Source organism: Megalobrama amblycephala, linkage group LG17 (genome assembly GCF_018812025.1).
Source record: "Megalobrama amblycephala isolate DHTTF-2021 linkage group LG17, ASM1881202v1, whole genome shotgun sequence".
NCBI classification, from domain to species: Eukaryota; Metazoa; Chordata; class Actinopteri; order Cypriniformes; family Xenocyprididae; genus Megalobrama; species Megalobrama amblycephala.
In genome coordinates, this window is record NC_063060.1 from 9,601,544 (window position 1) to 9,628,464 (window position 26,921).

Consider the following 26,921-nt stretch of genomic DNA (forward strand, 5'->3'; position numbering starts at 1 on the left):
TTCTGATATGTAAAAGTTAAAAATGTAAATGAAACCTAAAATGTACCACAGACATACCCTGTTACATTTTAGGGAGACAGTAAGTGTAGTGATACACCAAACCTACCTGACCTCATTTATTGATATTTTGGAGGTTACTCAGAATTTTTGTGGAGGAATTGGCAAATTACTTATACTGTATATTTAAAGTAGTTCAGCAACAGTTGGCGATTAACAAAGCATAACTATCTCAGATCTTTTCAATTATATGACTGAAGGTTATATGCCTATAGTAAGAATATAGATTTGATTTTAATCCACACAATAATTAGGATCTCACTAAACAGCATTTGAACAGATTTATTAGTAACATTGATTAATTAACTACGCAACATAGTTTTCTAATATATTATGTAAAATAATATATTTTATCAAAAGTTTCTGTGGACTACATGTTTCATATATAATAATAAAAAGTAAGTTGTACTCTATCTTTCAACATACCTTCTGATGTTCATTCATGTTTATTTTGCGCTGTAGTAGTAAAATCATGCCACATTAAAGAGTGCCAAAGCAGTATTTATTTTTTGAGTTTCATAATAAAATTGACAGAAGTTGAAAGCTGAGACTTTGTTTTAGATCAAAAGTAACAAAGCACAAAGTTTATTGTGATTTAATGGATGGGAGGCATGCCATACATTTTTGTTCATTCATCAAATGAAAACAGCATAGACTAAAAGATCGATTCTTGGAATTTAAGAATCAATATCAGTTCATATCAATATCAGTTTCAGTGCTTCCCACAGGTTTGAAATATACTTGCGGTGGTAGCCGGGTGAAAAATCCTCCTATTACCCATTGCACAAAAATGGTCTACTACATGTGACAAACAAATAATGTGTGATTTTTAACAGTATTTTTATTAATTGAAATTAATTTTAATTACATAGCATACTATTACATTTAATTATATTATGCATTATTATGCATTGTAAATTATGCAAAATTACAGCATTTAAATGGTTATCCTTTTCCTATGTTCTCCTTGCTGTCATATAGTGTCTCTCTCAGTGAATGGGACACAGATTTTAATAGTAAAATTTATATAATGAATAATATATGTCAAATAATGTTCTTATTCTTTTCTTCCTGTGGGGGAGACTACAATAATTTACTATGAATTAAATGGAAATCAAATTAAATATAATTTATTATGCAACTAAAATACCAATAATGCCCAAAAGAAAAAGAAAAAAACTTAGCGTGTGACTTTTAATTATAAACAAGCCCGCAATACACCGGGACTCTTATTTTGAAATGTCTGTACTATTGTAGGCTGATCCTTCAGATTTTAAAACAACCGTATAAAACATTCTATATAAAGGCTATGATTAGACATTGTAATAATTCATCAACTTGAGTTCATTAGCAATCGCTTGGCATAAATCAGCTTTTGTCTCCAAATATACTTGGGCGGCCATTATTATACCAGGGCGGCCCGCCCAAGTAAAGTGTATGTGTGGGAAGCACTGAGTTGTTGTTTTTTTTTTTTTTTTTTTTTTTTTTTGAATGGAGTGATTCACTAAGTTGAGAATCAGAATTCTCAATGCTTTATATGTGAGAGAATACACATTTAGTGTGTTTGAATTCTGGGCAAGGCCTTCTCTCAACCCTTGAAACTTGTATTAGCAAGGAATACTTCACCCAAAAATGAACAATCTGTCATTATTTACTCACTGCCATGTCGTTCCAAACCCGAGGTAAGCCTTCCAAACCATGTTGAACCATCCTGCTTGTTTCCATTCTAGGAAAACTGACAATGATTCAGACAGTTCCACAAAAGGTTAAATATATGTTACATTATCACTGATAAAGGTTAGAAAAATCTTTGATTTCCTTTTATTGTTGTTGTCCACTTTGGTTCATCTGTTGTTTACTTCTCATTCTTTTCCTCCACTTTTCTTCTCCCCTTCTCAATTCTCTCCTCTCCTGAAATCTAAATGAGTAGTGAAGGGAACCTAACTCTGTGTCTGACCTCTTCAAAGTAAGTCAAGGTTGACAACACAGAGAAACTGCCAGCACTGCATATTGAAAAGGGCAGCGTGTGTGTGTGTGTGTGTGTGTGTGTGTGTGTGTGTGTGTGTGTGTGTGTGTGTGTGTACTAAGGTGGGAAAGTGATTGATTTGGCAGTTCCAGACTGTTTTGTCTGACCAAGAGTTGTTTTTTTTAACCCCAGCATGTAAGAGGGAAATACGCAGAGAAGAAAATCCCAGAATGGTATTTTGAATATACATTCTTAAAAAAAAAAAAAAAAACATAGGGTTAAAAACAACCCAAATTGGGGTTGTTTTTAACCCAAGGGCTGGGTAAATATAGGACAGAACACGTTGGGTTCATTTAACCCAGCATAATGGGATGATTTAACCCAGCATAAAGGGTTGATACATTTTTACAGTAATACTAGCGTATTTTTTTACTTCATAGAATTAATGATTAACTTAAATCCTCTACACTTTTTAAAAATGTATTTATTTTTTATAAATACTCCACACAACCACTGGTTGATAATATGAGAATTCCTTTGTTTTCGATCATATTTTACAGTAAAGCCTGTGATAAATAACTCAACCCCTGGGTTATGTCTAACCCAAGATCTGGGTAACACAAAAACTACCCAAACACTGGGTTGTTACATTTGACCCAGAATCTGGGTAACACATAAAATACCCGAACACTGGAAAAATAACCCAAAAAATGACCCAAAAGGCTCTACCCATTTAGGTAGAAAAATAGTCTGTGTGTGTCAAAATTCTGACAGGTTCTAAAAATTTACTAGCCAATGGCGATTCTGTTGCCAATGTGTATGTAGAGGGTTGCTGCACCAAGCTCAGAGGAGAAAAAAATCATCCATGATGTCAGACAAGGTGAGAATAACTTTAAATATACTTGCATTTAATTCATTGCCAAAAAATATTGATTAAAAATAGTTAATTCTAAGTTAAAATGCAGTAGGGGAGAGTGGGGTAAGTTGACCCATCCCCTGTATCTTGGTAACCGTACCATTACATTGTCATGTGACCATATATTTTAGAACCACCCATCATTTCTGCCAGACTGTGAAAAGGAAAAGCACATGGGAGGAGTGGAATCACTTATTTACTTTAAAAACTGTTTTTGGCTTGTTAAAGTAAAATTTTAACATTACAGATGTAATGGCTGTGTAATCAAAGCAAATTTGTCCAGGTCTAAAACTATTTATGATGCATATTGGTGATTTAGCAACATATAAAACCATGCAAGTCATTTAGCTAAATATTAGCCTGAATTGGTAAACAAGCTAGCTTTTCCTAAAATGGCAGCTATGGGGCGAAGTGAGCCAAATGCTGTGGGGTAAATTGAGCCAGCGTTTTAACTTACCCCACCCTTAGGCACTGACATTAAGTTAAATCTGAAGGATAAACTGTTGTCATTTCAGTGCAATATTACGCAACTGGTTTAGTTTATCTTTATTTTCGAGTTTATTTGGTAGGAACAGTGTACAAGTACACCAAATCCTTCTCTGATACGAGCCAGGGGATGTTTAATCATATATATCTTAGTCTCTAATGGCCTAACATGGTTGGCATTGCAGAAAACTACCATGTCAAGAAATTTTTGACTAAAATGTTATTTAGTTTCAGTGACATTTATTCATTCTTATTTAGTTTTTATTTAACAAACACTCTGTTTAGTCTGTTTATGGGAAGGTTACAACTTTGATGTTCAACATATTGTTTCAGAAATGCAAACAATTAAAGATACTGAAATTTCAACTTCATTTGGTTGGTTTTATGTTGTTTAATTTAGCTTTAAAAAATAAATATTTGTAAAATATTTTTACAAAGAAAATTCGTAAAAGGAAATTTGATTATTAAATTAGTTTTTAAAATATGTACATTATCTTTAAAATTTCACATGGGTTTAATTCAGTTAGATGGTCAGTTTACACCCACCCACTGACTCGGCTCAACTTACCCCTAACCTGGGGTAAATTGAGCCAGAGGAACACTTTTTTTATAAGAAGCCATATTTTTAGAACCCTTTGTCATAGATGTATTCTGATCATTTAAAATGATAGGAAATATCCTGAAATTACTTTAAATACTTTCATTGTACTTCTGCCTCATTTTTCCTTATCTTGAGGACCACATAAGTAAAAAATGGCTCATCTTACCCCACTCTCCCCTATATTTATAATAATCACTCTCACTTCGTCTGCCATCATGAATGTTTTTTATACACCACTGAGCTTCTCATGCATTCTGGGATTTTCTGGTATTTTATTTTACCAAAATATGTGTATGTGCCAAGTATTTTTATGTTTATTTGAGTATTATATTGTTAGCTTAGCAACGTGCTAATGTCAAACTTGCGCTTCCACTGTTTGTGTGAAATGCAATGTTGCTGCCTGTGTAGGGTTTTCCAAATCTACCTTAGAAGGCAGTATACAGCAAGACAACTAACTAAGTTTTGGAATGAAACTATTTTGTGTGCGTGCGCTGAAGGGAGTTGAGCGTTCTACTTTTGCTTTGTTCTCTTCTTCTGAGGGTTTGGTTAAACATACTGTCTTATCTCTTGCTCTCTGTCTTATCCAGCTCAATCTGGAAGTGATTGTTTAGCAATGAGACTGACATCCCTGTTTCTTTTATATTAGAAAGTTGATCTCCAGTAGTGCCCTCTTTCCCTTATAGATGCCTCCACCCCCTTTCTGTTAAATAATTCTTCATTCTATTCTGTTACACTCATTCATAATTGTATCATTCATTATGTTCACCAGTTCTCTTAATGGATTGTTCTGGCTTCGATACACTTAAGATCTATCAACAGCATTTGTGGCATAATGAAATTAAAGACTTATTAGACTTATCCTGCGGTTAGAGTGAAACACTTAGGATGGAAGTAAACCAGGCCAACATTCCAAAGGGTTTAAAAGAAGAAATGTGAAGCACATGAATTATTCAGTAAAACCTTATTAATTACGCTCTAAAGTCATCTGAATTGTATGCTTTTTGAGGTGGGACTACTTTTATTAGGTGGATGAATGTCTGGTTGTTGACATAATTCCTATATATGGAGCTTGCTTTAAGATAGTTACATGAACTTGACAGGACTAAAAACAGCAAAAAGTCATTTATTTATTTATTAAATATTACTATTTAATTTTCATTTTAGTTGAATTTCAGTTTTAGTTTTTATTTAGTTCCAGTTTGGTGCTTATTTTGGTGCTTTAGCTTAAATCTATTCAGTTATTTATCCAAGGCAATATTTTGGTTTAGTTTAAGTGTTTTATCTAATATTTAAAATCGAATGTTATTTCTACTTTATTTCAATCGACAATTTTTTTTTTATAGTTTTAGTTTTAGTTAATGATAATAACCTTGATTTGAATCTTACGAAAGCTTGTTTCCGGCACGGAATAGGGAAAATGTAAAAGATAAATGTGACTTTTTATCTCAAAATTCTGACTTTTTTCTCAGAATTGTGTGATGTAAACTTGCAATTATGAGTTATAAAGTCAGAATTGCGGGATATACTGTAAACTCTCAATTGCAAGAATTCAAGTCAGAACTGTGCAATATAAACTCGCAATTCTGACTTTTTTCCCTCGGAATTCAGAAGTCAGCTCACAATTCTGACATTTTCTTACAATTATGAGTTTGTCTTGCAAATCTGAGAAAAAAAGTCAGAATTGTGAGATGTGAAAGTCGCAATTGCCTTTTTTATTTTGTTATTCCGTGGTGGAAACAAGCTTCTATAGAATATCTTTCTATATTCTTGCACAATGAAAGGAGCACTAGCTAATATCGCAGATATCTCGCTTTTACTGGTTCCTAGTGGTATAAATGTATCATGCAAAAACAATAGTTTTTGATCACCAAAGCCATTGTAGAAATGCTCTATTAGCAGCTGGCTAGCTTTTTTTATGTATTTTTATGTATTATATAATAAAGTGAGTTCCATTTAAGTGGTCGTGTGATCTAAACATGTCTGTCGCCATGAGGCAGCCCACTCCATGTAGAATAAGATAGCTTGTATTAGATTGTGGATTCTCAATCTCATAATGAATGATTTAAAATATTCATGAGTCAAAATGATTTTCAGTGATATTCAACATTATGGCACACAAACTTTTACCTTGTTTGGGGTCATTCAGGTTGACTATACGAAGATAAAAGAGGAATGAAGAGTTTTAGAGGAAAGAAATTGTATTAGGGGAGTATTAGCCTGAAATAAAGGAAGGAAATGAAAGAATAAAAGAGCTATGAGCACAGCTGGTCTTCCCTTCTTTCCTCTCTAGTCGTTCCTGTGTTTTATTCATTTTTATTAAGGACGACTTGTGCTCCTCGTGACTTCAGAAGTAGGCCAGTCGCCGCACATCTTTCTCCGCACACTGGGAGGAGCGCAGCCATCTTTCTTTCTAATTACTTAAGAGAAGATCATCTATAAAGAAAGCACATCTAGACTGCGCCGTGACCCCAACCACATGCACGCATCTCTTATCAGACGTGCCGTTTAAGGACAGAAGAACAAGTAGAGCCTTATAAAACAGACGAGAGATGGGAAAACATTGGCAAGAACTTTAAGCATATGTTAATGAATGAATAAATCAAACAAAGGTGGAAACTCTTTAAAGAGGACCTATTGTGTTTGTTTGTTTTACATTTTCAACTTTCTTTAGTGTGTGATGTTGCTGTTTGAGCATGAAAAAGGTCTGCAGAGTTACAAAGCACAAAGTCCACTTCAAAGGGAGTTATTCTCTATATCAGTAAGCACTGTTTCTGAACTCCAGAAATGACTCGATTGAAGTCTTGAGTTTTCTTTAGGCAATGTACTCATCACAATATTCCTCATTTAAATAATTCTCGCTCGAGGCATCTGAAAAAAAGGGGCGAGGCCTGGTTGAGTTGAGTTAGTAGTGTGTTGAAATTTCTGAAACAAGCACAAAGCAGTTGACCAATCACAACATCCATCCAACCACTGGTCCAGCCGACCAATAGAGACCATAACTAAACAGAGCTTTACTGGGAAAAGTGGTGCTGCAGTAATGTAAAAAAAAATAATGTGTTTTTTGAACATTCAAGCAAGATAACTTATTCTAGTAGACCCTAAAAACAAAATCAAGACTTTGTAAAAGTGCATAATATATAGGTCCTCTTTAAAAAATACAGTGGTATTTTTTGGGTGGTGATACCATGGTTGTCTTTGAAGCACATTACAGTACAGTATTTAACTTTGCCAAAAACATACTCTGGTGGTATCATAGTACAGTGATGGTATCAGATGGTAATACTATGGTATTCTGAAATAGACCATGGTACTAGAATTCATGTATCCTCATGGTATTAGCATAGTACTCTATACTTCCAAGAATACAGTACCATGATTTTCCCATTTTGCGTCTAAAAAAACATGGTAGTATGGTACCTTTTTTTGTAAGTGTACATAACATTGCACAAGAAAAATAGGTTGTGAATGCCATTTTATGTTGATGTGAATTACTATAGCATTTGAAAATGGTAATCAAACAGCAATATTTTGCAAATATTGTGTCTGTTGAATTGATTATACAGCTGTAGTTGAATAAATAGCTTGAGAATCCTCTGAAACACTGGGCTTTTGTGGGATAGGGTGAGTCCAGGCTAAAGAGCTAACATTCTAGAGCAGACAAACATAGTGGACCTCACAGGACCAGGCCTTCTGCTTTCGAACATAGATCCATCACAGCTGGGAATGTGGAAACAAGGCATCATGACGCAATTGTTTTGGCTTAAAGGGTCCATTGAATTCGGAAAGCTGTGAGAGAGTGGCTCAGGTTGTGATGTGTGTGTTAACTTTGCTAATTTCACTGCAAAAAAAAAAATAAATAAATAAAAATCATCTAAACATCATTAAACAAGATCAATTTTATTTAGATACTAAGACATTTTAAAAATTTTGGGGTCGGCATGATTTTTTTCTTTTTGAATAAAATTTATACTTTTTTCAGCGAGGACTAATTACAATGATCAAAAGTCACAGTAAAGACATTTCTAATGTTACAAAAGATTTATCTTTTTTATGCTTTCTATTTATCTCTTTATGTATCAAGACTTCCACAAAATATTAAATAGCATAATTGTTTTCAGCATTAATGATAATCAGAAATGTTTCTTGAGCAGCAAATCAGCGTATTAGAATGATTTCTGAAGGATCATGTGACACTGAAGACTGGAGTAATGATGCTGATAATTCAGCTTTGCCAACACAAGAAAAAGTTACTTTTTAAAATATATTCAAAATTGTAATAATATTTTATAATATTACTGTTTTTACTATATTTTACTATATTATAATATATTTTACTAAATTTTTTGAATGTATTAAAAATCTTACAGACCTCAAAGTTTTGAACAGTAGTGTATCTTGAATTGAGCTTATCTTTTGTAATACATTGGCTGTTTCACATCATTAAAGGATTAGTCCACGTTTAAATAAACTTTTCCTGATAATTTACTCACCCCCATGTCATCCAAGATGTCCATGTCTTTCTTTCTTCAGTCGAAAAGAAATTAAAGTTTTTGATGAAAACATTCCAGGATTTTTTTCCATATAGTGAACTTCAATGGGCACCAAACAGTTGAAGGTCAAAATTAGTTTCACTGCAGCTTCAAATTGTTCAACACGATCCCAGACGAGAAATAATGGTCTTATCCAGAGAAACAATCACTCATTTTCTAAAAAAATAAATAAAATAAAATTGTATACATTTTAACCAGAAATGCTCATCTTGAACTAGCTCTCTTCTTCTTCTTTATTAGAATTCCGGCAGTGTAGACACTGCTAAGTGTATTACTGCCCTCCACAGGTCAAAGTTTGAACTAATTTTTATATGTATATATTCCTGGAATGTTTTCATCAAAAACTTTAATTTCTTTTTGACTGAAGAAAGAAAGACCTGGACATCTTGGATGACATGGGGGTGAGTAAATTATCAGGAAAAGTTTATTTAAAAGTGGACTAATCCTTTAATGTCACTAATTTGTGTATTTGATTAGAGTATTGTAAAAACTGCAGAATCATAAATATTTCTTTATTCTTCTGCTTCATGTGGATTTTACTAATTTCCCCAAAGCAGAATATAACTATGGATTGTTCACAAATAGCGTAATGAGAGCAATAAGCTCTGGTGATATTTTTAACCAGTCTGAGCTCTCGAGAGAACAAGTTATCTTCTCTGAAATTGTCACCCAGTGTTGTGAAATAGCTCAGTGGCGCTCTGACTTTTTTATGATTGGATTTTGTCCTTGCAGATGTTGCAAGACTTTTTAAAAAAAGACAAGGTGATGATCTCATGTATAAATTGAATGTGTAACTCCATTCACAACCCATTTTAATGTTTATTGTAACATATTTCACACAGCCTTTTCTCAATATCTTGACTGTAAAAAGGCAAGTTGTTAAAGGGCTCATTGTATGTTTATGCTAATATATATACCGATCAGGCATAACATTATGACCACCTTCCTAATATTGTGTTGGTCCCGGTTTTGCTGCCAAAACAGCCCTGACTCATCGAGGCATGGTCTCCACTAGACCCCTGAAGGTGTGCTGTGGTATCTGGCACCAAGATGTTAGCAGCAGATCCTTTAAGTCCTGTAAGTTGCGAGGTGGAGCCTCCATGGATCGGACTTGTTTGTTCAGAAGAATTTGGAGGCCAAGTCAACACCTCAAACTCATTGTTGTGCTCCTCAAACCATTCCTGAACCATTTTTGCTTTGTGGCAGGGCGCATTATCCTGCTGAAAGAGGCACAGCCACCAGGGAATACCGTTTCCATGACAGGGTGTACATGGTCTGCAACAATTCTTAGGTAGGTGGTACGTGTCAAAGTAACATCCACATGGATGGCAGGACCCAAGGTTTCCCAGCAGAACATTGCTCTAAGAATCACACTGCCTCCGCCGGCTTGCCTTCTTCCCATAGTGCATCCTGGTGCCATGTGTTCCCCAGGTAAGCGATGCACATGCACCCGGCCATCGAAGCGATGTAAAAGAAAACATGATTCATCAGACCAGGCCACCTTCTTCCACCTGTCAGTGGTCCAGTTCTGATGCTCACATGCCCACTGTTGGCGCTTTCAGGTTTGGACAGGGGTCAGCATGGGCACCCTGACTGGTCTGCGGCTATGCAGCCCCATACGCAACAAACTTTGATGAACTGTGTTTTGTGACACCGTTCTATCAGAACCAGCATGAACTTCTTGAGCAATTTGAGCTACAGTAGCTCGTCTGTTGGATTGGACTACACGGGCCAGCCTTCGCTCCCCACGTGCATCAATGAGCCTTGGCCGCACATGACCCTGTCACCTTCCTTGGACCACTCTTGGACTCCACAAGGGCTGCAGTTTTGGAGATGCTCTGACCCAGTCGTCTAGCCATCACAATTTGGCCCTTGTCACACTTGCTCAAATCCTTACACTTGCCCATTTTTCCTGCTTCTAACAACACATCAACTTTGAGGACAAAATGTTCACTTGCTGCCTAATATATCCCACCCACAAACAGGTGCTGTAATGAAGAGATAATCAGTGTTATTCACTTCACCTGTCAGTGGTCATAGTGTTGTGCCTGTTCTGTGTATGTATGAATAGGATGCATTAAACTGATCAAAAATGACAGATAAGATTTTGAAAATAATTTCAAATAAATGCTGTTCTTTTGAACTGTCTATTCAACAAAGAATCCTGAAATTAAAATCACGATTTCCACAAATTCAAAACCAAATCTAAGCTCCAAAACAACGTATTACAATGACTTCCTGAAGGTTCATTCAGCTTTGCCATCACAGGAATAAATTGCATTAAAATAGAAAACAGTAAATTATTTTTCACAATATTACCGTTTTTACTGTTTTTTTTTTCTTCCATCAAATAAATGCAGCTTTGACAAGAATATGAGACTTATTTCAAAAACTGAAGTAAAATATGTAAAATACAATAAAACCAATACATTTGTCCACACCAACAACCCTGTTTAAGCCTGTTAAAAGCACATAAAATGTCATGTGATGTCTGGGAATATATGATGTGAAGAACAAAAGATCAGCTTCACAAAAATCAGTCAAATGTCTCAAGATTAGTAAAGCCCCCTTGAGAAAGATAACTTTGTATCTTATAGGAAACAGTTTGCCGCCCAATGGCATGACCTCAGCTTTATTTAAAAGGTTTTCCCATGCAAACAGCATACTTCCTCAACCACTTTAGATAAACAGATACGACAGTAGCCTATTTAAGCTTAATTAAGTCTAATTTAGTCTGGACTATACTTTGATGAGGGAGGGTTGGTCCAAGAATTTTTCATTTCTATCCAAGAAAAATGTCCCAAAAATGTTTCAGTTGGTTTCTGTTTTGTTACTCCAAAGCTCTTGATCAGATTTGCCGTGGTCTGTTTGGTATGTTTTCCTGACACATATTCCAGCTGTTCCTTCTAATTATCAGGAATCAAGGATACGTGTGTAATATGTTCCCTGGGGTGTCTGATTCAGAGCTGAAATTAATAACGTGAGGCGATAAGATGGGAACAGATAAAAGGATTACATTAGATACTGTTGCCGACATTAACCTCTAGCTATCGTAGCATTAGCTAAACCGCTAATTCTATTAAGCCCTTTGTTTTGGGATTTTTGGTGCCAAATAGATTCGGGCATATATGTTGTGGAGTCCTCATTAGGATGCAAAGGCTGGATGGCAAGTAAAATACAGGCCTAGAGATTCTGGGAGTGTTTGGTTTGAGAGACATGGCTGTTAAACTCAAATGTATCTATACTTGAAGGATGAGCTCATTTCACACCATTCTTTCCTCCATCATGCTGTCATTTTTTAAATCACTACATTAGGAAACTCAATCTTTCTGCAAGTTTCAAAGGTCTAAAATGTTAAACCTACAATGTTCAGAATCTCTGGGAACAAATTATAATGTTTGGAAAGTATGACTCATTTCTGCGAATTTGGTTCCTTTGGACAGTTCCATAAACGATTCAGTTATTCTCATGTGTTCCAGTTCAGTCTAACTGAGATTAATGTCACATAAGGTCACACTGTTGCCTACAGCACTTTACTTACACATTAAATAAGCATATTAAAGGTGCAGTATGTGATAATTTTATCCTCTAGAGGTCGCTAGAGGCCTATTTAAAACAAAGGCGTAGCTTGATGATGGCAAGTTTGAGTGTGGAATATTGGGACATGTGGTCTCCACCTCAACAGACAGTGCAATACGACTTGGGAAGAAAACATGTCAATGGATGAGATTATTAACGTTACTGTAGTATGAAGCAGAGCAGGACCGAGTGTTGTGGGAGCTGAACGAGGAGCTGGAGTGATTGCGCAACACACGCCTCACGAGCAGCGGGACTTTTATTATGCCACAGTCGCCGGCGCTGCTTCCGCTTTACCATATGTATCATATGTATTGACAGCACAATTTTTATTGTGAGGTTATGATGTAAAATTATGATAACTACACTGTAGCTGCTACAGTAACTAACAAGTCTATCCAATACTGGATTTCGTAAGTGTCTGAAAAAGACAATTTTCACATGCCACCATTACATATTGGGTCATGCTATATTGCATTACAATACAGCAAATATAGTTTGACAGTAAATTATCAAATTAATTGATTACTGTTTAGTCAGATGATATGAAAACGATTACCACTTGTTCAACAAATATATACACTCGTGTACATTCAAACACAATAATTGGGCATACATAGCAAACGCGAGTTCAACGATTTGTGCAAGTAGATTACATACAAAGTCAATGCAGAGACGCGATCAGACTATGGATCAGACGCGTCCTCGCGCGGGTCTAGAGACGCGATGCCCCGCGTTTGGCGTGTATGCCCCATAATACTAATCGTGTTGATCGTTATAATGGCATACGTTTTGTGTAAAGATACGAATCAAAACAGCTCACCTGTCAAGTAAAACACAAGCGAGATCGGCATCTCTATCTAGGTGAAGTTTGTCGCGAAGCTCTCTCCATCTAGAAAATGCAACACCGATATTGATCCTCGCTCTTTCTCTCCTCCTGTCCCAAACTCTTCTTGGGTCGTTTGGTTGGCCCGTACGCTTACGTTTACAGGAGCTGTCCTTGTCGACAGAACCAGATGGTAAACAGTAATTATGTTCCATAAATAAGTAACACAATCCACCATAAAACGTGCAAGAAGTAAATAAGGAACTGCTTGAAGCACGCTAGTGGTTAGCTGGACGCTAGACACTACTTCCGCATTTGTCCACGACACTGTTGTCATGTGGTTTCTACGCCAGTAAAGGCGGTAACAAAGGGTAACTGACGTCATTGACAGGCGACTGCACTGCCCCGTGTCACTGTTTAGAATGGGAATTTTCTCATGATTTACAAGTAGTTGAAAACATTAGAGATATTGTTAGAAATCAGCTGGACAAAATATATAACACTAGCCTAGTGGTTTTCGGATATTTTACCGCGAATATCTTACATATTGTACCTTTAAATATGAGACTCTGCTCAAGCACTTAGATCTCCCTTTGAACTAAAGCAAAAATATAATAGATCAAGAATTTAGTAATAATAAATAATATAGATGGTAAAATATGAAGAAGGAGGGATGCTGGAAGAATTGTCACACAAGTGAGGTAAGCAGGCACTTATAAAAATCCTTGAAATATGATTGGCGTGATTATATGAAAAAGCTCCTTCAAAATGTATGTTTACATTAGGCATATTGACAGTTTACTAATTTGGTTAGTGTTCATATCAAGTTCAGTACACTCTCAGAAAAAAAGGTATAAAAACTGGGGCTGTACCCTTTCAGAAGGTACTAATATGCACCCTTAAGGGAATAGTTCACCTAAAAATGAAAATGATCCCATGATTTACTCACCCTCAAGCCATCCTATGTGTATATGACTTTCTTCTTTCAGCCGAACACAATCAGAGTTATATTAAATAATATCCTGGCTCTTCCCAGCTTTTCCCAAGTTTTTGAAGCCCAAAAAAGCTCATCCAACCATCATAAAAGTAATCCATATGGCTCCAGTGAGTTAATAAGTGCCTTCTGAAGAGAAGCGTTGGGTTTTTGTAAGAAAAATATCCATATTTAACGCTTAACTGGGTTTCAGCAATGGCCACACGTGCATTCATGAGAGAGTTGAGTAGTTCTGGTGGGAGGGTGACCTTTGACCCAACTAATGACTGGATGACTTGTCTTATATCGAAATCCTCCAACATTTTTCTTTAAAACTTATTCATTTGTCAATTCTCAACTAAACTTATGCTACCCTTATGTCATACATCCTACGTCATAAATATGGATTACTTATAGATTTTTTTGGAGCTTCTAAAACTCAGACACTATTCAATGCCATTATAAAGCTTGGAAGAGCCAGAATATTATTTAATATAACTCCAAATGTGTTCAACTGAAAGAAGAAAGTCATATACTCCTAGGATGGCTTGAAGGGGAGTAAATTTTGGTATCATTTTCATTTTTGGTTAAACTATTCCTTTAAGGTGGCAGCTTTTGTACCTTTTTTCCTGAGGGTGTATGAAATGCCCAATTCAATGAGTAAATAACACATTTGCAAATCGGTTCGATCAATTCATTTGATTAATAAAAATAAATAACTTTTTGAATCACTAGTTTGAGATTGCTGAATGTCCAACCTGGCATTCCATGAGGCTAAAGTCCAAGTGTGGGACCGATGTCCGAACTGAATCCGAGCCATAGGCTGGGCAGCAAACTCTATCTATCCTGCTCTGATCTGATGAATCACAGATGCTCAGAGGCTTTGATGTGCCATATTATCCTCCCTCTACTTGTTCTATATTTTCCCTCTCTCACACTCTCTCTCTCTTCTTCTGTCCTCGCTTTCCCTCCTCCCCGTAGCTTCCTGTGCATCTTCACACATCCTTCTCACATTCACTCCATTTGTCTATTCTCTGAATTTCTCTCTCATCATATTTTCTCTCATTCTTCTCTTCTCTCCTCATTAAAGAGTTTGTGCTTGAGTCATCCTTCAGGTAACAAGCACTGCCAGGTCTCCCTGAAGGGTGGTGTGTTTGTGTGTGTAAGGTGTGTAGGAGTCTGAATCAAGTCTTTTTACCTCGGTCCAGTCCAGTTATTTATATCTCAATGTGTGACAAAAATTTCTTCCTCCCTTGATGCTGCTAGTTTTCACTTTAAAGTGAAGTATGCAAATATCTAGAGTGAAGTGAATCTGCTACCCATGTGGCACCTTTCCCAATCACATTACTAAAGTTTATCAAACAAAAAGTTAATATTGAGTAACTTAAATGTTAGATATTGCCATTTTCACTGTCTATTTTTGGTCCACTGACGAAACAACAGCAGAACATTGTGTTTCCTTCCTGAATTAATTATTTGAATAAATGAACACAATAAATGGGCTGCGTCCGAAATGGAATACTCTCTTAAGTAGGTACTTATTTTGAGCAAGAACTTACTTTAAGACTGCTAAAAAAGCATGTTCTATAAAGTATTAATGTGTGTAGTAAAAATGTAATCTGGGTGTACTACATTCACCATGTTGTCATTATCATGTGACCTACCAGCGTCAGTTACGTCGCTTCACTGCCATTCACAAATCCTTTCCCATGGCCTCATGGGATAGTGAAGTGTCCATCGTATACACACTTTCAGAATACTGTGAATTCGGACATGAGGCATTGACAAATAAGGTTTTTAAAAGTGTAAAAAAAAAAAACCATAATGGAGATATAATTAATTTTGAAGTTTTATTAAGTGTTAACAATGACATTGTGGTTTTTATAATCAATTAACACAGCTTTTGTCATTTTTTACAAGATGGACAAAATTTGTCTCCAAAAATGTCATTCGGTTTAACCAAAATTTCAGTTTTACTGAATGACATTTTTGGTTATACCAAATGACGATATTTTAAAACAATGCTAACAGGCTGATATCTAGCTAGCTAGCAAAAGGACAGTCAAACATTTTGTATTTAGTACAAGTTTTTAAAATATTACAACATTTTCCATGTTTTATAGCGGTTGTACCGAATGACCTGATGTTTCGGGACATGCGTATGAGCAAGTGAGCAACATGAATTTTTCAAATAGTTAAAAGAGAGTTAGTTAGTTTGCTTCATGACCATGTGGTCCTTTGCAGGTGTCTGAATGATGTCACATCCTATCACATGATACTGATCGCATGACCATCCAAAATGGTCCCTTCATATTGGTTACTCCTAATAACATCAATGAAATTCATTTTTCCGGACATTCTTTCTCATAACAAAGCAACTTACGCATAATTCTAATACAATTTTTTCACTATGTTGATATATGATGTTATAAAATCATGCCAGAATAAAAAAATATATACATTTATTATATTTTAAGATATTTTAATCACAAATGAAGTGGCTGTATTGACCTTTGGACGGTTAAACCGAATGACCTTTTGACACTTCAAAATCTTTAAAATACCTTTATATGTAGCAAAATATAATTAAAACATTTTGGAATCAATAAAAGATATCTAGTTGTACTACTTTAAATACTTTGGATGTCATATCTTTGTTTTGTATTATTATTAAGGACTTTGGACAAAAAAAAAAAAAGACCCGACACGTCATTGACCCACATGCTACTCTTGTCACATACTGTTGAAGTATGCGATTTCGGATGCAGCCATAGTTCCGTTTCTAAATGAATCGGCATGTTTGACTCATTTGAGTGGATAATTCAATTACTCGTTTATAAAGTAAGTCTGGTATTTTGTTCTACAATGAATCTGTGTTCTTTGTTTGAGTGAATGATTCAATGACTCACTTTTTCAGTGATTCATGACAGTCATTTTTTTTTTAATTTCTGCATGAATCAGTGGGTTTGAATGAATCAGTTGAGTGATTCAATGACCTAAAGACAGTCACTTGTCACACCTACTGGTGTAACCTGCAGAAAGCCATCTGTTGTTATTGTAATTAGTAATTAAGTGAACCTCTAGGTTTAAATGACATCTGCAAAAAGTTTCAGTCATATTGAAATGCATTGGAAATTAAATCTTTGTTCTTAAATTTTTTTTTCTATAGACATCAGTTTTACAGCTTTTATACAGTATCATGAGGAAAGTTGACAATATATGCAGATTCATCCTTGTCCAGAATTCGTCCAGAACTTTTTTTTTTGTAAAAATCTAGTTTTCGTCCAGGTTTAATATAATGGACAATGGAGTCTCCTCTTATCAGGCTGATCACATACAGTATGACAGAACTGCAGCTCAGCATTAACCGCACTGATGTCATCTGGGGTTACTTGTCTATTTCGATTTGACTTTAAAGGTATATTTTCAGTGAAATACAAATTTATTCGCACCACTTTCTGAAGGACTCCCAGTTGATAATAAAATAATGCATGTGATTTGCAAGTGTTTCATCATCTGATCGCATTGAAGGTTTTGATTGAAGATTGTTCAGAACCGGTTACTTCACATAAGTCATTGCAATATACAGTTACTGCTTTGTGAAACTGTGTCAAAGTTGTATGATGCAGCTGCGACAATGTTTCGTGCAGCCTAATGCAGTTAGGACAGAAAGAATGCAGTTACATTTACAGAAATCAAATGTCATACTGACTGTATTACATTCACACCTAAACAAAAACTAGTTTTGCCTTCCAATATCCATGAAATTAGATTCATTTAAACATCTATACAAGCAAATGTCAAGTTTTCTTTCCTTTCTGAATTGCATTACTTTTCCCTATGGGGCCCTAAATAAATCCCATGCTTTGACATCAGAGGAGTGGAGGTTTCTGATAAAAAGTGGGAATATTGTGAAAGTTGTCTTCAACCTCATGGGGTTACTGTCTGTAGAAAAGCATGATGGGTGTTATGTAATAATCTTATCAAAATGTATCATCCCACATCCTTGGACCTCATGGGAAACTGTAAGAACTGACAAAGACTTATTTGTAGAATGTAATTATCACATTTTTTTTTTTTTTCATTATGTGTGACACAACACAATTCAGGGCATTTTCTGTGGTTACATGAGTCAGTATAAATATGCTTCAGCTGTTCTTTCATTTCTTGTCCCTCTCTTGTAGGTGTCTCTGAGCACTGAATGTGTGCGTGCCATGATGAAGCTGACGTACTGTCCTCTCTGTAGCGGCGTTGCCTTTGCCAAGCCCTGCTCAAACTACTGTAAGAATGTCATGAAGGGCTGCCTCGCCAATCAAGCGGATCTGGACTCTGAGTGGAGGAACCTGGCAGGTGTGCAGAGCTAAGATAGACCCTTATAGGCCCTGTCCCAAATTGCACCCTAAACACTTGCGGTCTTCCTACGAGTCTGCACTTTCATGACGTAACACTGCTTTGATTGTTGGGTAGAAGTCTGCTGCAGAGCTCGCTTCAGTGCGGGCTGGGCAAAAGTGCGCATTTCAACCACAAACGGGGCACTCGCGAGCACCCTTCTAAAATCTAAAATGACAAATGGTACACCCTACGGTCTTGTGTACTTATAGTGGCCGCCATGTGCGCATGTCCGTTAAGTCTACAAGACCGTAGAATGTCCCATTTGTCATTTTAGATTTTAGAAGGGTGCTCGTGAGCGCCCCTTTGTGGTTGATATGCACACTTTTGCCCAGTCCGCACTGAATGTGCTGCTAAATGCATATGAAGTGTGCCATTTGGGACAAGGCCATAAAATGCTACAGTCAGTTCCCAGAAGTAAAAATTAAATTAATTCAATTAATTTATAATATTGTGATTCACCTTGTAGTTGGTTGGTTTGGTTCAAGGTTTTTAATGCTTCAACAAAGACTTAAAATCCGTCTGTGAAAAATTGATGGAAAAATTGAAAAAATTGATGGAAAACCTTAACAAAGACTATTATAAATATTTCTGGAACCAACGCCATAGAAAAGTGAGTGGGCACTTAATGCAAATGACATGACAGATTGTCAAACATGTGCTGAAAGTCATCTGACAACATGTCAACATGATATAAAGACTTTTGTCTGTGTTTTTGTGTAGATGCTATGCTGGAGGTAGTTGACAAACTGAGTCGGCCTTACAGTGTGGATTCGGTGGTTCTGTCTCTGCCAAAACGCATTGCTGAAGCTATTCTCTACATGCAAGACAACCTCAACACATTCAACAATAAGGTCAGTGCTGAACTGTAAACCTTTCTTTAAAGACTTAACCTTTTATATACACTATAATGCCAAAAGTATTGTGACACCCCTCCAAATCATTGAATTCAGGTATTCCAATCACTTCCATGGCCACAGGTGTATAAAATCAAACACCTAGGTATGCAGACTGCTTCTACAAACATTTGTGAAAGAATGGGTCGCTCTCTCAGTGAATTCAAGCATGGTACCGTGATAGATTGCCACCTGTGCAATAAGTCCATTTGTGAAATTTCCTCACTACTAAATATTCCACGGTCAACTGTTAGTGGTATCATAACAAAGTGGAAGCAATTGGGAACAACAGCAACTCAGCCACAAAGTGGTAGGCCACGTAAAATCACAGAGCGGGGTCAGCGCGTGCTGAGGCTCACAGTGCGCAGAAGTCGCCAACTTTCTGCAGAATCAATAGCTATAGACCTCCAAACTTCGTGTGGCCTTCAGATTAGCTCAAGAACAGTGCGTAGAGAGCTTCATGGAATGGGTTTCCATGGCCGAGCAGCTGCATACAAGCCTTACATCACCAAGTGCAATGCAAAGCGTTGGATGCAGTGGTGTAAAGCATGCCACCACTGGACTCTAGAGCAGTGGAGATGTGTTCTCTGGAGTGACGAATCACGCTTCTCTGTCTGGCAATCTGATGGATGAGTCTGGGTTTGGTCGGTTGCCAGGAGAACGGTACTTGCCTGACTGCATTGTGCCAAGTGTAAAGTTTGGTGGAGGGGGATTATGGTGTGGGGTTGTTTTTCAGGGGTTGGGCTTGACCCCTTAGATCCAGTGAAAGGAACTCTTAATGCTTCAGCATACCAAGACATTTTGGGCAATCTCGTGCTCCCAGCTTTGTGGGAACAGTTTGGATTGCCCCTTCCTGTTCCAACATGACTGCACACCAGTGCACAAAGCAAGGTCCATAAAGACATGGATGAGCGAGTTTGGTGTGGAGGAACTTGACTGGCCTGCAAGCCGATAGAACACCTTTGGGATGAATTAGAGTGGAGATAGAGTGGTGAGAGTGGAGCCAGGCCTTCTCGCCAACATCACTGCCTGACCTCACAAATGCGCTTCTAGAAGAATGGTCAAAAATTCCCATAAACACACTCCTAAACCTTGTGGAAAGCCTTCCCAGAAGAGTTGAAGCTGTAATAGCTGCAAAGGGTGGGCCAACTCCATATTAAACCCTACAGATTAAGAATAGGATGTCATTAAAGTTCATGTGCACGTAAAGGCAGGCATCCCAAAACTTTTGGCAATATAGTGTATCATTAATTCAAAAATAAATAAATATAAATAAATAAAGTTAACCAGAACCATGTGCCAAACCCATGCCATGATTTCTTGTTCTTTAGGTGTTTCAGGCATGTGGTTCTCCTGCTCAGAGCTCCGACACTGAGGACCAGATCAAGCGAGGGAGAAACACAGCAGAAGAAGTCAGCAGCACCCCTGGAGCCCAGCTGGAGAAACTGGTGAGTGTGTTTATATGGTGTACTGTAGCAGTTTTTGCTTTAGGACCCAGGTTTTACATTGAACATAAAGTGGCAGCCCATCACAGTAACAAAATGGTTCATTATACAAAATGTACACAAAAATATAATTTAAACACTTATTTTATTAACCATTTTAAGCATGACATATGAAATAATAGTCAGAAAAATCTATTTTTTTTTTATTTTTTTTTTAAATGAATATTTTATTGAACCTTTAGACAAAAGATTTTTTTTTAAATCCTAAAAAAAAATAATAATAAAGTTTGCATATGTGTTTTTTGTTGAGTACAATATTTGATAGGTCTTTTATGATTCATATAGTATGATATAGTAGAATACAAAACTCATACTCAATGTGGAAAAAAGTATTTATTTTAAAAAATATTTATGAAAAATTGGCAGGTTCAAAATGAGCAAATAGTCAGTTTGGTGTAGTTGATATTTATTTAGCTAAAAGTAAGATGAAATTCTGATAGTGTAATGAGGAGTCTGAAGCCATGAGATCCATGTGCAGCTTTATTGTAGATAATCGAAGTACAACAGACAGAGGTAAATCACCAACAACAGCAGTATCACAGGCAAGGCAGAATCGTAACGAAGGGACAGGCACAGGGTTGGGGCAGGCAGCAAACAGAACAGGCAGTATCCAGATAAACAGGCAGAAGGTCAATTGGGCAGGCAGCAGAACATCAAAACAGTATAAACAATCCAAGGTCATACACGAAGAAACAATACACATGAAAGAACTCTCAGAAATGTCAGCCGTGGCAAAACAAGACTTGGCAGTGTGTGAGTGTGTGTAAATGAAGTCCAAAAAGAGTTAGTACTCCGGTGAGGGAGCCTTCAGGTGGCGATCAGAGGGAGCCACAGAGGCCGAATTCGTGACAGATAGCTTGTAATGTAAATCAATTAAATCTTTATGACAGTATAGCACATAAAATTGATACCTATTGATATCCACTCTATACTGGACAATGAAACAAAGGAAATTAAATACAAGGAAGAGTAATAAACTGAACCAAAACAGGTGCGTAGAACTAATTAACACAGGCAAACCAGAACAGGGAAAACAGAACCAAAACACAATGACACTAAACCAAAACAAAACATACGTTACAATCAAGTAAAGTTGCTTCAGTCCAGTAGGTGCTAATCTTAAAATATTACTAACAATATAAGTCTTTTTTTTAACATTTACTTTATAAAAATAGTAAAGATTTCACAAAAAAGATGCATACCACGACCTGAAGGTGGACCTTTTAAGAATCATATAAAAAGGCCTTATAGTTGCTGAAAAAGTATGAACTATAAATCAGATGACAGAAGGCATGAAATAGATTGCATACAACAGGTTTTCTGCAAAGTTTTGATTATGTTGATAATTTAGAGGCCTTAGAAAATATGGTACAGCAGGTTTTATGGGGTTAATATTACCTCGAACTGCAGGCTCAATAATGTGCAAAATGATTAATGTTAGCATATGTTGATTAGAAACATTTTGTAAATGCATAAACAACAGCAGAAGTGTTATTTATTTTATTATTTGTAATTGTAAATATTTTTTCATTGCCATATGCCATATTTGTGAGATCACATTTTCTTTCTCTCAGTTATCCGATGTGTCCAGAATGTTGAGAGATATGATGCAATACTGGGTCCATTTGCCCAGAAAACTGTGTGTGGATCGTGAGTCTGGACCCAGTGAAGTAGACAGATGTTGGAATGGAATGAGTGTGGACAGGTAAATGCACATGAACAGCTCACTCAACCTCAGTTTTAATAGAAACACAACTGTCTTGTACAGTGACTACAAAATGGCTCTCTGTAGATTATTTTATAGCATTTTTTAGTACAAAATCTGCAGATTTTTAAAAGCTGGGGAGCACCGATATTATTATCAATGGCAAAATGTGTACTCAGATTTTAGTCAGTCTGTGATATTGCCTCTCAACCAGATCACATGCTTCTTTCTTACTGTGTTGTGTTCTGTCAGGTATCTGCCAGAAGTGATGGGAGACGGGTTGGCCAGTCAGATCAATAATCCTGAGGTGGAGATCGACATCACCAAACCAGACATGACTGTACGCAAACAGATCATGCAGCTTAAGATAATGATCAACCGACTGAAGTATGCCATCAATGGAAATGATGTGGACTTCCAGGACACCAGTAAGTACTGTATACACATACACTACCAAATGTTTGAGGTTAGTAAGATTAAAAAAAGTTTACTTTATTATTACTTTTATTTAGCAAATAGCAGACAATACAGTTATAATATTACAAAATAAATCCAAATAAATGTTTTTTTGTTGTTGTTGTTGTTGTTGTTGTTGTTGTTTTACTTTTTATTCATCAAAGAATCCTGAAAAATAACAGTATCAGTTTCCACAAGAATATTAAGCAGCACAACTGTTTTCAACATTGATAAGAAGATTTTTATTTATTTTTTTGAGCACCAAAACATCATATTAGAATGATTTCTGAATGGTCATGTGACAAGTGGCTGCAGAAATGTATATTTTAAATTGTAATAATATTTCACAATATTACTATTTTTACTGTATTTTTGATTAATTCACATTAAAAAAATAAATAAATAATCATATTTAAAAATCTCACACTTTTGAATGGTAATGTTTAAAGAAAGCTGCAGTGGATTTCACTATAGAAAATAGCTAATTATTTATTCATATAGTCTATGTCATAAGTCAAGAGTTTTACAGTGTATTGAGTAAAGTGTATCACTTGCCATTGGTTTCTGAAAAGTGTTTGTTCACAAATCAAAAATTTTCTGCAACCCCTACTTTGAGAAACAGCAAGTTAAACAACTATACAGTCAAAACTACAGCTACCTTTTTGGGGAAAAAAACAGATAGCTACAAATTAATAGCTAAATCATTTATGCCATAAAAGCAATGCCTTTTTATTTATATCATTTAAATAGTATAATAATTATTTATATTTATATTAACAATTATTATTATTATCTAGCACCAAACGAAACTAGGGTGATAGCATTAATGTTAAAGACATAATTACGGAAGAGGATTAGGGCCAAGCAATAATAAAAAAATAAACCTATCTCGAGATTAAAGTTGTTAAATTTCGAGAAAAAAGTCGAAATAAAATGTTGAGAATAAACTCATTAAATTACAAGAAAAAACTCGTTAAATTTCAAGAAAAAAGTCGAGATAAAATGTTGAGAATAAACTCGTTAAATTACGAGAAAAACCTCGTTAAATTTCGAGAAAAAAGTCGAGATAAAATGTTGAGAATAAAGTCATTAAATTACGAGAAAAACCTCATTAAATTTCGAGAAAAAAGTTGAGATAAAATGTTGAGAATAAAGTCATTAAATTACGAGAAAAACCTCATTAAATTTCGAGAAAAAAGTTGAGATAAAATGTTGAGAATAAAGTCATTAAATTACGAGAAAAAAAGTCGTTAAATTACGAGAACAATTTTTCTAATTTAACGAATTTGTTCTCGTAATTTAACGACTTTTTTCTCGTAATATAATGACTTTATTCTCAACATTTTATCTCGACTTTTTTCTCGAAATTTAACAAGTTTTTTCTCGTAATTTAACGAGTTTGTTCTCAACATTTTATCTCGACTTTTTTCTCGAAATTTAACAACTTTAATCTCGAGATGGTTTTATTTTTTTATTATTGCTTGGCCCTAATCCTCTTCCGTACATAATCTTAAACTAATAATAAAAAAATTTAAAAAAGGATAATTTAATTTATCCTAATTTAACAGAATTTAAAACTGCTTATATTGCTACAAAAGAAGGGATAATTGATCGACTCCTGGTGATTGACAACATTTTGTTTTTTTTAAACTGGTTCATTAAAATGAACTGAATGGACTGATACCCCTTTTCCACCAAGCTAGTTTGAGTGCTGGTTCAGAGTCAGAGCCTATTTTCAAATCAGTTCTTTCGACACCCAAAGCACCAGCTGTGAACCAGGAAAAATGGTTCATGAGTAGCACCAAAACATTGCTGGTCTAGAAGTAAGAACCACTTGCATCAGGGGCTGGAGGCGGGGTTAGCATGACCAACAAGATGAACAGAAACTTGTGACCATCAATAGCAATGGCAAGCTGCACGGATTCGCCATGTTTGAATGCCGATGTAGGTTCGCAAAAAGCCATGAGCATCAATAGTAACGCAACATCCGCCATTGTTGATGGAAGGCTTGTTCGAGATGCGGCAATGCTGTGCAGACTGATCGGCGTATGACATCAAAGTACCGCGTTTGGAGAGCATACGACTCCTTATGCTTTTGAATCGTTCTCGCGGTACTTTGATGTCATACGCCGATCCATCTCGAACAAGCCTGGTGTCTTTGTGTTTGGCACTGCCATGCTAACGGTGCTGGGAATGATGAGACGTATACAGTGACGTAAGACCTGGCTCTGTGGTGGCTCTCTAGCCTGTGGAAAGGCAAACCAGTTCTTAGAAGGCTCGTCAGTCGAACCAACTCCGAACCGGCAATAGCACTAGCTCTGAACTATAGCACCCAGTTCATGCTGGTGGAAAAGGGGTATGATTCACTAATATGAATCAAATTCCAAACTAAGTTAAAAAACGGTCTACTGTCAGGCTCCAAAAATGTAGTTAACTTAAAACCATTGCTAGTTTTAGTTAGTTACTCTCCAACCCTGGAATGTAGCTTCGTCATTACTGTGGAACGTTCCTGAACTCTGTCTGACTTTAGCTCATGAATCTCTTTGTTGTTTTCTCATCTTCAGGTGATGATATAAGCGGTTCAGGAAGTGGAATGTGTGCCGACGATCAGTGTTCCCGTGGTCCGCGTTTAATGGCCCCAAACACGGACAAACCCAAAGTGTACGCCTATCAGCCGGAGAACAAGAAGGTGGTGATTGGAAGAAGCAGCCAGAACCTTCCTTGCATCAGCCTCTACCTTCTCTCATTGGTCACAGTCTTGCTTAGGCGATAATTGACAGGCATTTCCACCAACTGGGACTGAGTACAGGACTGGGTTGGATTGTGGAGGGGCGGGGTTAGTCACATTGCCAAAACAAACATGCAAACATCAACGGAAACCGGCGAATGCATCACTTTTTTGTCTTGAATAAGAACACCATGGAATAATATTCTTAGATCTGTGTACTTTTTTGTCTCTTATTTGATATACGACACCCCTAGAGCTGGTCTTTTGCTTGTCTTTATGTCTGTGGTGAAAAAGGTCTCTGAGAATGCTTCAATGATATCTATAACAATAGCTATGAAAATCCACCCCAACAAACAAAACATGCTGGTTTTTCCTTGTTCAATTATTTATTAATTAAGACCCATGAAGATAAGATGTCTCAAACCTTGAGAATGTCCTTCAACACTCGATCAAAGCAACTGAAAGAACCGTGTGTTCTCCTTTGTTTTAAAGCTTTTCTAATCATGAAAACAAGACTCAGTAGAGCCTTGTTTTTTGAAGACCAGCTGTCTCACTCTTTCTCTGTCTCTCTCTATCTTGTTTATTGTAAAAGTTTCCGCACTCCGCTTCACAAATGGGTTTCAGGGCCATCCTAATGAAAACCCAACATGTATTTACTCTGGATGTAAATAAACGTGTACTAACCACAGTCACATTTTCAGTATATCCTTGAAGACCCTCAACAGCACTAGAGCAATATATGGGATGAAACGTTAACGCACCAGCAATGAGAACGAGACGGGCACATTTTACGAAATGATGTGCTCTAATCCGTGGGACAGATATGTAATAACCGTCATCTCAGAAAGGGATTTTACACACGGGAAAGGACAAGCCGGAGAATAAAAGACTCAAAACCAGAGGGATGTGGAGGGGTTTCTGGACATTGTTAATTTGATATTGATTCAAACCTCATAGCGATGTGTGTGTTATGTGTGAGTGTACTTCAGAGAAAGCATTGTAAGAACTCACTATACGAATATACACGTGTACTCGATACATGCTGCATCCACGTCAGATCAGATTAGCTCAGTGAGTCGCATATGTGTGTCTCAGATATTTCCCAGCCCCACACCCTTCCCTTCATTAGCGGACGAGTTGGATTGTTTATGGTACGCACACAATGTTGATGTGAAAAACGGTGTTGCGTAACACTGAGCAACATTTTACCAATGAAAGTCTGTCAGTAGTTGGCAAGAATCACACTCTATGCAAGTATGTAAATGCAAATAACAAGCCATCATGCATACTA

The 26,921-nt window shown here is 36.4% G+C and overlaps 1 protein-coding gene across 1 annotated transcript in view; it reads left to right on the forward strand.

Moving 5' to 3' along the window:
* Positions 1-26,318, forward strand: part of gpc1b (glypican 1b) — a 104,345-nt gene extending 78,027 nt beyond the window's left edge. The window contains exons 4-9 of the mRNA XM_048164676.1: positions 18,136-18,301; positions 19,064-19,194; positions 20,568-20,684; positions 22,316-22,446; positions 22,699-22,874; positions 25,467-26,318. Of these exons, the coding sequence (XP_048020633.1) occupies positions 18,136-18,301; positions 19,064-19,194; positions 20,568-20,684; positions 22,316-22,446; positions 22,699-22,874; positions 25,467-25,675 (930 nt within the window). The 3' untranslated portion in view covers positions 25,676-26,318. The remainder of the gene's footprint in view (positions 1-18,135; positions 18,302-19,063; positions 19,195-20,567; positions 20,685-22,315; positions 22,447-22,698; positions 22,875-25,466) is intronic.
* The last annotated feature ends 603 nt before the right edge of the window (positions 26,319-26,921 follow it).